This window comes from Podarcis pityusensis (genome assembly GCF_964106645.2).
Source record: "Podarcis pityusensis genome assembly, chromosome: 9".
NCBI classification, from domain to species: domain Eukaryota; kingdom Metazoa; phylum Chordata; class Lepidosauria; order Squamata; family Lacertidae; genus Podarcis; species Podarcis pityusensis.
Window position 1 is genome coordinate 67,901,692 of NC_138034.1, and position 14,445 is coordinate 67,916,136.

At 45.0% G+C, this 14,445-nt stretch overlaps 1 protein-coding gene across 1 annotated transcript in view; it reads right to left on the reverse strand.

Moving 5' to 3' along the window:
- Window positions 1-157: 157 nt before the first annotated feature.
- PPEF2 (protein phosphatase with EF-hand domain 2) overlaps window positions 158-14,445 on the reverse strand; it is a 27,985-nt gene continuing 13,697 nt past the window's right edge. The window contains exons 9-16 of the mRNA XM_081020810.1: window positions 12,256-12,405; window positions 9,440-9,667; window positions 7,359-7,544; window positions 5,651-5,793; window positions 4,229-4,332; window positions 2,936-3,105; window positions 2,363-2,450; window positions 158-712 (exon numbers count right to left, since the gene is read on the reverse strand). Of these exons, the coding sequence (XP_080876936.1) occupies window positions 468-712; window positions 2,363-2,450; window positions 2,936-3,105; window positions 4,229-4,332; window positions 5,651-5,793; window positions 7,359-7,544; window positions 9,440-9,667; window positions 12,256-12,405 (1,314 nt within the window). The 3' untranslated portion in view covers window positions 158-467. The remainder of the gene's footprint in view (window positions 713-2,362; window positions 2,451-2,935; window positions 3,106-4,228; window positions 4,333-5,650; window positions 5,794-7,358; window positions 7,545-9,439; window positions 9,668-12,255; window positions 12,406-14,445) is intronic.

Genomic DNA, 14,445 nt, shown 5'->3' on the forward strand with positions numbered 1-14,445 from the left:
AAGGACTACAAAATAGTCAAAAAATGAGTCTGCATAGGAATAACACAGTTCTGAAGAAACCCCACAACACCCCTGTGAGGTAGGCCATGCTGAGAGGCCATGGTTCATAGCCGAGTGGGGATTGGAAGCCGCCTAGAGAGGTCAGGATCAAGGGACACACAGGGTGATAAACATTTATTCAATCCATTTTTAAGCTGGGCTGGAGAAAATGTTAAATACAGGCTAAGACTGACTCACCGATGGCTTTTTAAAAAGCTAAAAAAAAAAAAAAGCTACAGCAATTCCCTAATATTAGATGCCGTCGTTGGGATGGAACAGGGATGCAGATGTCCTGTTTTCCCCTCTCGCTCAACGGAAGAAATCTGAAAATGGCTGTATCAGTTGTGAGGCCGTTGCTAGGAACTGTCTTACCACTTAGTTGTGAGGCATGTTCTTAGGTTGAAAGATGAGCCTGGGTTGAGAAGCCACTACAAAGATGCTGTCTGTGGGTTGGTGGCGTCCGTGACACGGGGATTCCAGCTGCTAATGTCATCCGAGGAAGACTGTCGGACAATGCGGAAGGCCTCGATGAACTCGTTGAAATCTATGTTTCCATCTTTGTTGAAATCGATGCTGTTGACCAGGTTCGTCACGTCCTGGTCTGAGATTTCAATATTCATATGGGCACTGAACAATTTGAAGGTCTGGCGGAACTCGTCGTGAGAAATGTACCCTGAAGGTGGTGAAGGAAAAGCATTTTATTTGCTCAAATAGCGGGGGAATAAATGTAGCAGTGGTGGCTCACCTGTGACCCTACAGGTCGGGATTGGACCCCAAGCCCCAGCCAGCATGGCCAATGGTGAAGGGATGCTTGGAGTCACAGTTTAGAAACATCCAGAAGACCATTGGTTCCCCCACCTCTGATTTGTAGCCTGCTGCATCTCTCAGATGCATAGCAGATAATTCAAACTCACAAATTCTCATTATTCACAGCAGAACCCTCTATTTCCCTCCTACTGTTCTGGAACGGGAATTTCAGCATCCTGTTCGCCAGATGTCTCTGGGAACAAGCATGAAGACAACAGACCCTCCCTCCTTGCCCCTAAACCATGGCTAGTAACTACAGGTAAATGTCCAAAGTCCTCTTAAAGCTGTCTCAAGTCCATAGCCGCCATCTTCTGGCAGATCTAAGAACATAACCTTGACATAATCTTGACTGCTGTCTCACCCTCACAATGGAACCCCAGGCCTTGTAACAGTTCAATGACAGCAAACTTCAGAAATGTTAGGAGAAACTGCACTCGCTGCCACCAGTCTTTCAATTCACCAATTGCAAAAGGACAGAACACGATTTACCAGCTATGTGTCTGCACATTATTTACGGGATATCTTTTTGTTGTTGCCGTTGGCTTCTGTTGTCTCGAGAGGCAAAGGAGTGCACCTCAAACCGCAGTGTGTATGGAGGTCTCAGGTTGCCCAGGGAACTCATTGATGTGATCCAAAGGAAAGCAGAGCAATATGGGTGGTGCTGTGGTCTAAACCACTGAGCCTCTTGGGCTTGCCAATCAGAAGGTCGGCAGTTCGAATCCCCGCGATGGGGTGAGCTCCTGTTGCTCTGCCCCAGCTCCTGCCAACCTAACAGTTTGAAAGCACGCCAGTGCAAGTAGATAAATAGGCACCACTGTGGTGGGAAGGTAAACGGCGTTTCCGTGCGCTGCTCTGGTTTCTGTCACGGTGTTCCGTTGCACCATAGGTGGTTTAGTAATGCTGGCCACATGACTTATAAAGATGTCAGTGGACAAACGCCAGCTCCCTCAGTCTAAAAGCGAGATGAGCGCTGCACCCCATATTCGCCTTTGACTGGACTTAACCATCCAGGGGTCCTTTACCTTTACAGTGGTACCTCGGGTTACATATGCTTCAGGTTACATACGCTTCAGGTTACAGACTCCGCTAACCCAGAAATAGTGCTTCAGGTTAAGAACTTTGCTTCAGGATGAGAACCGAAATTGTGCTCCGGTGGCACGGCAGCAGCAGGAGGCCCCATTAGCTAAAGTGGTGCTTCAGGTTAAGAACAGTTTCAGGTTAAGTACAGACCTCCGGAACGAATTAAGTACTTAACCCGAGGTACCACTGTACATTTGGTATCAGCTTTGCTGCAGGAGTTGCTGGAAGAAGGTGTGCAAGACCCCATACAACCATCTAAGGGACTCCCCCTCCATTTTTTATGTAGTGCTCCTCTCTGATTACTCCTTTCAGGGGGTTTTTAATATAAAAAAGTGGGGCCTCTATTGCCCCTCCTATGTGATATTTATTCCTTTTTCAACACTGGGCTATCTAAAATTCTGAACTAAAAGCAATAGGGAATTATTAATGCACTTACCTGAATGGTCACTGTCTATAATATTGAAGAGAGTCTCCAGGTTGGATAAGTTTCGGTAAATGTTTTCCAGCAAACTTGATTGAATGCGCTGAAAAAAACAAGACTACGGCTTAACAATCTCACAGATAAACAAAACACAAAAATGGCTAGCCTGTTTTAATGTTTTATTGCTGTAAACAGCTTTGATTCCCCCTCCCCATGGCATACCACTACATGAATATTCTTTTATAAATAATAATAAGTAATTCAAAACACATCCACTGGCCATTTCATCAGAAACCTCCCTAATGAAAGATGTGCCTGGCAACTTAGCTCCTGATATTTAAGAATATTTGTGGTCATTCTGGCTCCGTTGCCCCCCTCCTGTCAAATTGCCACCCCCAACCAACCGAACCTAGGAACAATATTATTCCCATAGGAGCTAGCGCTATCATTTATCACATCCCCTTAGTTTATTTGCTGCTACAGGAAACGTCGGAACAAGCTAAAGGGTGAAATCTCAGTTCCAGCCCATAACCACTGGAGGCAGCATTCCACTTCGGATTTACCAATGTACTACAAAGTCCATGTTACCTCTTGAGAGGCTGACCACTGCTCCGTCACAAGGTCTTTGAGCCACAAATTGTAATCCAGCATCCCGTTGACAGCGTTGGAAACAAGGTGTGGTCTCAGCATCCTCCAGGGCAGCCCTAGATTGAGAACGGACTCCACCACCTTTGCCCAGTCATTTAGTGTGATCATTCCTGCCCGGAAAGGGAAGCCACAAGGTGATTTAAGGACAATGGGCTGCCAAAATTGCCGTAGGCATGAACCTAGAAAGATTGCTTTTGTGTAACTGGAATTAGCTGACTGTGCAGAGTTACATTCCTGGTTTTGCCTCTGACCCCACCCACCAATATGCAGCCCTCCAGGAAAGGTTTGCTCACCAGGGAATGTAACACTCAGGCCTAAAGCCAACACACAGGAAATGACTCCGTCCTCCTTCCCAAATCACTTTGGGGGTGATGAGAAGAGAGACACGAGGGAAAGAGTCTCTTCTACAAATACAGTGTGGATTATTTAGGACCATAGATCAGAAGCAGAAAGGGGGAAGGCAGCAACCATGCAGAAATAAAAAAGTGAACTCCAAAAGTGCAGAAAATGAGGTTTAATCCATAAGAAACACTTAGAACTCCACTCCTCTGCCCTCCTTTATTTACCTTAATGGCTCATCGCCTTTTCTTTCCCCCCCCCTTTCAATGGCCCATCTCTCAGGCGATCTCCTGAACACAATAAGCTGCTCTGTCTTACCTTTTAACACACACTAAATCTGTCTGGCACCGAGTACGACTTCAAGAATTGATTAAATTCTCACCCCTACTGGACCCAGGGATTTAGTGTTGTGGGGGGGGGGGTCTGGCACCCCAAAACTCATAACAGTATGGTGTAGATGTGGTTGAATGCTCATCTGGAAGCACCCAAATAGGGCAGTCAGTGTGGGGATGGCAGACAGAAGTGGACGCCTGGCTGTGTCATAGCCAAGCATGGAGGTCTTCCCATCCCTTTCCTGATTTACCTGTGGCGCCCCTGCTACTGTTTCACTACCAATGGTCGACGTATCCTGGGTTCACAAACACAGCAAAATTCATTGTCTGCACATGCAGAATTGCCAGTGGTTCGCAGAGCCTGCGATGACAAGTTCAGTTTTGGGGGGAGCATTTATCTTGCAGAGCATCCGTAGGGCAAACCTTGTTTTCTTATATCCAGCAGGGAGCTTGCACTGCCAGAAATCTCTCCTTTTTGTCAGGTACTTACATTCCTTATAAATAAATTCCTCATATTCCTTCTAAATACCCTTATATATTAGGTGTTTACCCTTCACCTTACCTGAATCCTGATCACATTGCCTGAAGGCGGAGGCAAGCTCTGACCTGTGAGCAAACAATCGCTCCCTTAAAACCTGATACGCTGATTCCTCCACCCGGCTGATCCTGAGGAGAGTAGATAAGCATTTCTGCCATGTAACATCATACACGAGGGATGAAAATACAAAACGCACACAAACGTCTCTGCCCCATCTGAGAAACAGAGAGCCCTTCTGGGCTTTGGGTGAAAGTACCACAGAAAGGAAATAATACCTAATTTATGACCTTTTAAATATTGTTTTGATATTTCCTTTATACTATAATGACTTTTAAAAGGTAAAGGTAAAGGTACCCCTGACCGTTAGTCCAGTCGCGGACGACTCTGGGGTTGTGCGCTCATCTCGCTCTGTAGGCCAAGGGAGCCAGCGTTTGTCCGCAGACAGCTTCCAGGTCATGTGGCCAGCATGACTAAGCTGCTTCTGGCGAACCAGAGAAGTGCACGGAAACGCTGTTTACCTTCCCGCCGGAGCGGTACCTATTTATCTACTTGCACTTGACATGCTTTCGAACTGCTAGGCAGGCAGGAGCAGGGACTGAGCAATCGGAGCTCACCCCATCGCAGGGATTTGAACTGCCAACCTTCCGATCGGCAAGCCCTGGGCTCTGTGGTTTAGACCACAGCGCGACCTTAAGTTACGTGACTAGATATGTAACTTAAGTTAAATAGTGGTCAGTGATATGAGCAATGTAGTTATGTGGCAGAAGATGAACTGCAGATGCATGGAAACAACAGAAACTAACAAGTACAGATGGGAACAGAAATTTATGCATTCTTAACTGGATCCCAAACCTGCATAGGGTTTTGTCTATATCAGGGCATGGGGAAGCTTTGGTCCTCCAGTTGTTGCTGAACAATGCCCATTATCCCTTGACCATTGACCATGCTTGCTAGGGCTGATGGGAGTTGTAGTTCAGCAACACATGGAGGGCCAACTTCGCCACACCTGGTATAAGTCACTATCACCCACTAGTTGGGTCTGCCCAGTTAGCTCTGACCCATGACAGGGCCTTGTCAGTGGTGGCTCCCCTGTTGTGGAATGCCCTCCCCTGGTAGTGAGTGGCTCCTCTCTCCATCAGTATTAACTTTCAGGAGGAAACCAAAAGTGTTCCTAGTAGCTGAAGAATACAGTTCCTGGCAACCTTGAGGCCATTGGATGGAAGTATGTTTTTAAACTGTAATTGTTTTTAGAATCTTGTCATCTTTTTTAGAATGTTTTCGCTTTGCTTTCGTTCCTAAATGGTGTATCTGCAGGAAGGGGCAGATATAAACAAGCATATAAATAAAAGCTAATGGGGCAAGATAGGGCCATACAAAGGATTTCTTTCTCCAATGGCCTAACTGATAGAGGGGGGAAGAGATGAAGAGGAAGAGGAAGATGCTTGCCTTTGAGTCATTGTCAGTTTATGTGCATCCTTGCTGGCTTGATACTGGATGATGTGAGGGATCAGGTCAGGCCCCAGTTTGAGGTAGGCACCCCTGTTACTGCCAACTGCATAGTAGTTTGAAGCGGAAAATACAGTGATTACCTAAGCAAGTAAACAGAAACAAACCGGCAATTTCAAATCGTTAAGAAGCACATATTACTTTACGGTCAGCTCCCTTCTCCCCCCAGCTGTACAGTCTCACTATAAATATGCCCTATAGATTTGCAAAAGCATTTCCACACACTTTCTTCCCCTTGAAAACTGCATTTACCATGCGATAAAACTCACATTGCAAAACTGAGAATAAAATCCTCTGAGAGGCTCTTCCTTGCCTAAGATCCCAGAAACTCTTCCATTTAAACCTATGGTGGAACCTCAGTTTTTGAGCGTCTCGGAAGCCGAACAATTCAGAACCCGAATGCCAAAAACCCAGAAATAATTGCTTCCATTTTTGAATGAACCTTGGCTTCCGATGTGCGTTTCTCACTTTCCCCCCATTGACTTTGCAGCCAGCCCCTTGATCCTCAGTTTTCGAACGTTTTGGAAGTCGAATGGGTCTTCTGGAACGGATTACGTTCGAAAACCGAGGTTCCACTGTGTTATCATTAAATGCCGCATTCTCCTTTTGTCCGATAGCAGGATTTCCCATTCATATTAATTTTTCTACCTCCATTTTCTGCCAGATATTAAATTAGACCTGAACATATGCCAAATATCCATTAAACGCTTCTTCCGGTCAGTCACATTGCCGCTGCTTACTGTGGAGGCAGACAGGAAGGGGAGGAGGGCCCGCAAGCTTGGCACAGTGCAAACACACTGGCAGAGCCAATCTGGTGCCCCTGCCAGTTCATTTGCACTACTCCACCCTCCACACCACCTCTCATTTCCCCCTATAACTCCCACTAATGCAACTGGGCTGGAAGTAATGTGACTATGCGACTGAGGACTCCTGCAAGATGCATGCATGCTCCCTTCACCCTGCATGATGAAGTGCAATCAGAAAATACCGTATTTTTCACTCCATAAGACACACTTTTTCCCTCCTAAAAAGTAAGGGGAAATGTGTGTGCGTCTTATGGAGCGAATGCAGGCGGGAGGCTCTGCTCAGCGCTCCCTTTAAAGAGACGCGTGGAGCGTGTTGGGGGCTTTTTCCCGAGGAGGGAGAAGGGCAGCCCATCAGTCCCTTGTCCCTCCTCACGGAAAAGCCCCCAAGAGCTGCACACACGCTAGGCGTGGCTCTTTAAAGTGCGCATGGCTCTTGCTGGCTTTTCCAGGAGGTGGGGGAAGGGACAGAGGGCAGCCTCATAGAAGGCAGCCCCTCCCAGAAAAGCCCCCAAGAGCCACACTCCCTTTAAAGAGCTGCGCGGAGCATGTGTGCGGGCTTTTCCCCGAGGAGGGAGAAGGGCAGCCCGTCAGGGAAAAGCCTGCAAGCGCCGCACACACGCTCCACACGGCTTGTAAAAGGGAGCGCTGAACAGAGCCTGGGATGCATATGGGCTCTGCTCAGCGCTCCTTTAAAGAATTTTTTCCCCTTGCATTCCCCCTCTAAAAACTAGGTGCGTCTTATGGTCAGGTGTGTCTTATGGAGCGAGAAATACTGTATATCAAGACATATCCTCCCACTCCCAGCTCTGCCCAAAGCCTTGATTGATGCTCTACTGAGCTACCTTTCGGTCGTGGCAGAACTCATAACCTTCCGGCTTGCACTCGTGGGAACGGATGATGAACTGCAGGTTGTACTTTTCCAGAATCTCCTTCGTCACATCGGGGCCAAAGTAGCAGCCCCCTCCTCGGTCCTGATTTACTCTGCAGCCGTTTTGAGGAATGGGGTCGCTCCACAATATATCCGTCACCTGAAAATGGAGAGGGGGGGAGCTGAGTTGTTAAGCACCGCTTTGGCGCGGACACAGATCAGCAGCAGCTTTGGAAACCAGAGTGCTGATCTTCACGGAAAGAAAACTATATGAAAATGATGTATCGGTGGTACTTAACCCCAGCAGAACTAGCAAAAATGTATAAAACAAGTACCAATACATGCTGGAAATGGAAAGAAAAAGAGGGTACCTTTTATCATATGTGGTGGAACTGTAATATAGTTTAAAAATTCTGGGAAATGATATAAAATGAAATGGAAAAAATTATTAGATTACGCAGAAATGGCTCTATTGACAGATAAACTGAGGAGTAATACTAAGCAATCATTTATTCAAAAATGGGATGTGTTCAAGAGATATTTACAAAAATGTAACAGTGATATAACATGTATGGCAGCGTTCGAATGACCGTTGTGTAAAGTAAATATGAAGAAATAAGGGGAAATGGTACAACAGGTTGTAAGAAAGTATTAGAAAATATATTAAGAGTAAGGTAATAATTACAGTGGTACCTCAGGTTAAGAATTGAATTCGTTCTGGAGGTCCGTTCTTAACCTCAAACTGTTCTTAACCTGAGGTAGCACTTTAGCTAATGGGGCCTCCTGCTGCCACTGTGCCGCGGCGGCAGCGCGATTTCTGTTCTCATCCTGAAGTTCTTAACCCGAGGTACTATTTTTGGGTTAGCAGAGTCTGTAACCTGAAGCGTCTGTAACCTGAAGCGTTTGTAACCCAAGGTACCACTGTATAAGTACATTCAATATTACAAATGTTAATTACATTGGGAAACGATGGGAAGTCTATTTTATTTTACTTTATCTTAGTTTATTTAGAAAATATGTGGAAAGAGTAATTTAATATTTAACTGTAAATTTATGTAAGGTTATTTATTTTATTTTATTTGTATGTGTGGATTTAAGATACTGTATGATATCTATGAATTTCAATAAAGGATTAAAAAAATGAAACAAAATGTTTAAATTAACTTTTGTTAAAAAAACACAACAGAAGCTTTTTTTAGTAGGAATTATAGGTACCAAGATTCCAAAAGATCCATGTATGCTACAACAGCCATCCAGATTCTGCCAGCCCAGAGATGGAAGGAAGAGACAACCCCAACCAAAGAAGATTGGCAGATCAAGTTGATGGTCTATGCCGAAATGGCAAAATTAACTGGGAGGCTCAGGAATCAAGACGACAAGAAATTTTTAAAAGGATGGGAAATGTTTATAATGTATATAAAATCATTGCAAACAGGTTAAAGCATTAGCAGGATTTTAAATACTCTTGTAATGTGATAGAAACTACAGATAATTTAGGAATTATCTGTATATCCATAAATTTAGGAATTTTTCTTTTTTTTCTTTTCCCTTCATTTTTGAAAATCAAATAAAAAAATTATATATATACAGTGGACGCTCGGGTTGCGAACATGATCCACGTTCGCAACCCAAAGCTTTCACAACCCACAGCACCGCGTCTGCGCACGTGTGGGTTGCGATTCAGCGCTTCTGCGTACACGCAAAGCGTGATTTAGAGCTTCTGCACATGCGTCACTGCCGAAACCTGGAAGTAACCCATTCTGGTACTTCCGGGTTTTGGCGCATAAAAAACCCGAAAAAATGAAACCAGAGTGCTGAAATCCTGGAGAAGTTTGAATTCATTGCTGAGGAACCTGTAGCCCTAGACAACGAGGGATGGATGGATCTGCCCTCTGTTTCTCATTTTACCAGTCTAGAATTCACACTTTGCAATTAAATAATCATTAAATAATTATTATTTAATCATTAAAAAATTAAATAATAAAACTCATGAAGATTCATCAGGGTTTGTTTGTTTGTTTTTTTGCGCTTCGTTCATTCTCCGAATCAACCCACCTGCTGAACGTCCTCGTCTTCAAGGATTGATGAGTCGTCGGATCTGGTATCCACAGAGGTAAGTGACATTCCCGCCATCCTGCGGCAGGACCGGAGCTCTTCCTGGACACTTGAGTGGGGCAGCTGAGACCTGCTTGATAAACTGCTCTTGCCACATCGGGATGCTTTCGATTCATGGACGCCCCAAACTCTTGACTGTTTTCTCTTCTGGGTCAATACAGAGAGAAGCTAAGAAAAGCAAGGCAGGGAGTCAGATATTCCGAATACAGAACTGTGAGACTGGTGCTATCCTGTCCCACCCCCCGAACAAAAATTTCATCTGGTTTTCGGATCACCCAGATCAAGTTAATGGGTTTCAAGCCGCACTCAAGACAAGGTGATGGGGTTAGAAGAGAAGAAGAGGAGTTTGGATTTAATATCCCGCTTCATCACTACCCAAAGGAGTCTCAAAGCGGCTAACATTCTCCTTTCCCTTCTTTTCCCACAACAAACACTCTGTGAGGTGAGTGGGGCTGAGAGATTTCAGAGAAGTGTGACTAGCCCAAGGTCACCCAGCAGCTGCATGTGGAGGAGCGGGGAAGCGAACCTGGTTCACCAGATTACGAGTCTACCACTCTTAACCACCTACACCACACTGGCTCTCTGGTTAGGGCCAGAGAGAGGGGTGGGTTTGCTTCATCACCCCCCATGTCCCCCCCCCCCAGATTCACTGTGGAGGCTGATGATAACGTGGGAATGTTGTAGAAACAGTTTCTACGCAGATGCAATACTGGTTCTAAACGCAGCATAAGGAGTCTCTATAGTATAATGTATTTTAAAATGGGGTTTCAGAGTTTTTAGGGGTTTTTGAATGTCTTATGTAGATTTTCAATTTCATTGTTCTGTATGGGACAATGACAATAAAGATATAGTAAAAATCGTACTAGGAGAGGATATATTGATTTAAGAGTATCCTTCCTAACTCACGCCTGTGAGTCAGCAGCAGAGCGACATTCCCCAATATATAGCAGGAAGCTAGTTGGTAGATTCGCTTGAATCTCTTTACTTAAGCAATCCAATCTGGGTTGCCTAGATTGAAGTATATTCCTGGTAAGACCCCTTTGATTCCCTCCTAATAAGAATAAAGACAAAACAGTCTTCTTTTAGAAGGATAACAAGTTTACTCACATTCAGTTCACAGTTGGATCCCTGAAGCTTTAGCTTGTAGTTACAGGTACAGTGTGGCTTACATCCTTGCAAGGATTGGCCCATGTGAAGAAACGGCCTCAAAAGAGGGAGATGGCTGAGTGACTGGACCTTTTGTGGGGTCTGAAAGGGTCACACCCACCTACCTGGTCACAGGCAGGGGGAGGATGCCCCAGACCAGGTGTAACAGGAAGTTCAACTGGCTGGACCAACCCCCCCCGTCTGTGTCCACTCTAGGCAAACAAGGAATGTTGCCCTTGACTGCTCCAATGGAATACCGTATTTTTCGCTCCATAAGACGCACTTTTTTCCTCCTTAAAAGTAAGGAGAAATGTCTGTGCGTCTTATGGAGCGAATGTGTGGTCCCTGGAGCCAAATCGCCGTTGCCCTGCGCTCCTGGGCTGCTCTTTGGAGGTGGGGGGAGGAGCCACGCTGCTCTGCCAGCAGCCTCCGCTTTTCCCTGAAGCCCCGGCAAGGTTTGCAAGCAACAGGAAGGCTTTTCCTCCTCTGTTCTTTGCTCAGTCACTCCATTTCCCACTCTTTGAATCTTCCTTTCAAAACAACCATGCCTATTTTGAGAAAACTTCACAGATTTAGGAACTGGAGAGCAATCATTTGATCTCTTTGCTGTTCCTCCATACTCCAAGCACTTCTCATTTGCACAGTCCTGGTTTCTCTCCCTGACTATTACCATTCTTGATTAATAACAGTAAAATGCTCAAATTTTAGTTTACGTGACCGCTGCCAATACTGACTTCCCAGTGATAATGAAAACAGCTACACTGTAATGGAATGTCTATCCTTTTTCCATTCTCTTCATTATATACTGTGGCTCGCTTTAAAGCAGCAAAGCGGACAGGAGCCGCCTGCTTTGCTGTTTTAAATAGTTTAGTACAACATTTGAGTCAGAATTTCCCCCCCTTGTTTTCCTGCTCTAAAAACTAGGTGTGTCTTATGGTCAGGTGCGTCTTATGGAGCGAAAAATACGGTACATCCCACAGATAGGCTGAAGAAGGAGGGGAAGAGGGGATTTGTCATGCAAACTCTCCACCCAAATCCTATTGAGGAGATGAAGGAAAACTGGGTTGAGAGCAGGGATGAGGAAGCTTTCCCAACCCAAGGACCAGTTTCCATAGGCAGGTCCTGCACGATACATTTTGGCACCTGAGGTCAACCACAAAACGGTCATCCCTCCCTCCAGCCAGGGAAGAAAGCATAAATGAAGATCTACATCAGGAGTGGGGCATCAAATTCATCTTATCCAACAACGGTTGAAGTGGGAATCATGGCAGGGGGCCATGTCTGAGTAACATTGGTCAGGTGCAAAGGTCAGGAGACCCCAGAAGGCAGCCCCCGCTATTTCCTCCCTATAGGTGTGAGGAGAACAACAGTGCCCCCTATTTGCCAAGAAGCTGCTGTAGAGGAAGAATTTGGGGCTGAGGGGCTGCCGAGGGCTAGCGGGTCCAGCCCCCAAGGAGCAAGCTACACAGAGGTGGCAGCAGGCAATGTATTCCTTGCTGCCCCTGTGGATCCTGCCGCCTGAGGCAGTTGCCTCCCCTTGCCTCATAAGTGGGCTGACTCTGCTCATAGGGAACCTTCCGAGGACCTGACAGATCTGGAGGGCTCTGTACCTTGCGCCGGTCGACCGTGGCTAGCCGCTCCAAATCAGTCATGTTCGAGATTCCTCCGTGTACAATCAAGACCTTCTGGTCAATCAGGGTGGCCAGAGGCAGGCAGCTGAAGACCGTCTTGAGCTCTTTCAGGATTTTGCTGCCGTGTTCCTAGAAGGAGGGCAGGAACAGTAAAGGAGAAAGAGAGAAAGGCCCACTACAAATATTGATACGTGGCACAGAAATGGAAACAAGAAGAATTACCGGCGAAAGAAGAATGGCAGACGAAATGAATGGACTATGCAGAATTAGATAAGATGACAGGAAGGATTCGAAACCTGCGGGACCAGAGATTCTCAGAAGACTGGAAGAAATATGCGGACTATTTGAAAAGCAACCGTAATCAACTGGTTACGCTAGTAGGACTGCAAGAAGTTTTGTAAGGAGTAATATGTGAAATATTGTAAGGGAGGTTATGATGAGAGAGTCAATAGATAAGATAATTAATAGCAATAGTGAAATTAAGAAAGGTAAATTAAGTGAAGAAATTGGAAAATTTTCAGATGTGGTTGATGGAAGTCTAAAAAAAATTGTATAAGATGTTGAATGACCGTTGAAAATGATATATTACATAATGAATAATATATTTATTATTATCATATATACAAAATATAAAATTATATACAATATATACAATAATATACAAATATTGATATGTATCCAGGACCCAGAGTTTGTGGGTGCAAAAGCACCCTTAATTCCTAGAGTCAACAAATGCCAGAGATTACTAAATATTCAGAATTACTAAATGATGGGAGTCTTCACCAGGGTGTCAGACGATTTAACAGTGTGAGAATACAGACTGAGCTTGTTTTTTTGTACTGGGGCATCATTGGGGAGATAGATCATTATTATTATTATTATTATTATTATTATTATTATTATATATACCACACTTCATCTAAAGTTCTCAGGGTGGGTGACAACATAAGAATACACAATAAAAGTACAAAACAACACCCCCCTAAAATACACATTTTAAAGGCCATAGAATATCATTCAGCCAAGGGCCTGGTTAAAGAAGAACGTTTTTGCCTGGCGTCTAAAGGTGTATAATGAAGGTGCCAAGTGAACCTCCCTGAGGAGAGCACTCCGCAATCGAGGAACCACTACAGAAAAGGCCCTGTTCTCGTGTTGCCACCCTCTGGATGTCTCATGGAGGAGGCACACAAAGAAAAGCCTCAGAAAGTCATCTCAGGGCCTGGGTCAGTTCATATGGAGAGGGGTGATTCTTGAAGTATTGAGGCCCTGAGCCATTATATGTCTGACTAAGGGAAAAGTCAAGGCTCCACCAAAAAGTTACTCATTTTAGATGTAACAAAGAAGGGCATATATCCAAATTCACAAACCAGCAAAATTCCTTTCATTTAAGCAACAAAAGTCCAAGGGACAAGGGAATCAAAACCAGAAGAGAAGAAGAAGAAGAGTTTGGACTTGATATCCCGCCTTTCACTCCCCTTAAGGAGTCTCAAAGCAGCTAACAATATCCTTTCCCTTCCTCCCCCACAAAAAACACTCTGTGAGGTGAGTGGGGCTGAGAGACTTCAGAGAAGTGTGACTAGCCCAAGGTCACCCAGCCATAGCTGTCAACCTTCCCTTTTTTTGCGGGAAATTCCCTTATTCCAGTGCTGTTTCCCGCTGCTTCCCACTGCTATCCCGGATTGTTAGATATCCCGTAGACTGTCCCTGAGACAGGTGAGGCTGCTGATCCCTTATTTTGGAGGCTGCTGATCCCTTATTTTCAAATCTGAAAGTTGACAGCTATGCAGCCAGCAGCTGCATGTGGAGGAGCGGGGAATCAAACCCGGTTCACCAGATTACAAGTCCACTGCTCTTAACCACTACACCACACTGGCAAGAGGCAAACAAGAGGAACAGGGACAAAGAACGCAATCTTCTTTTGCAATAGAAGAGTCCAGCTGTAAACAGCTGTGATACAAAATCCAACAAATTGATTCTGAATGTTCCTTCTCAGATGCGTTATGATAAATGTTTCTTTGGCGGCATTGAGAGTATTAACCCATCAGTGGAGGGCAGTATTCAAACTGCAAATGGCGATACCATAAATATTTGCAGCACAGGTTGAGGAACCTTAAACTGCAAACTAAGCAATCACCAGAAGGAACTGATACTTTAACCAAAATAGCAAAA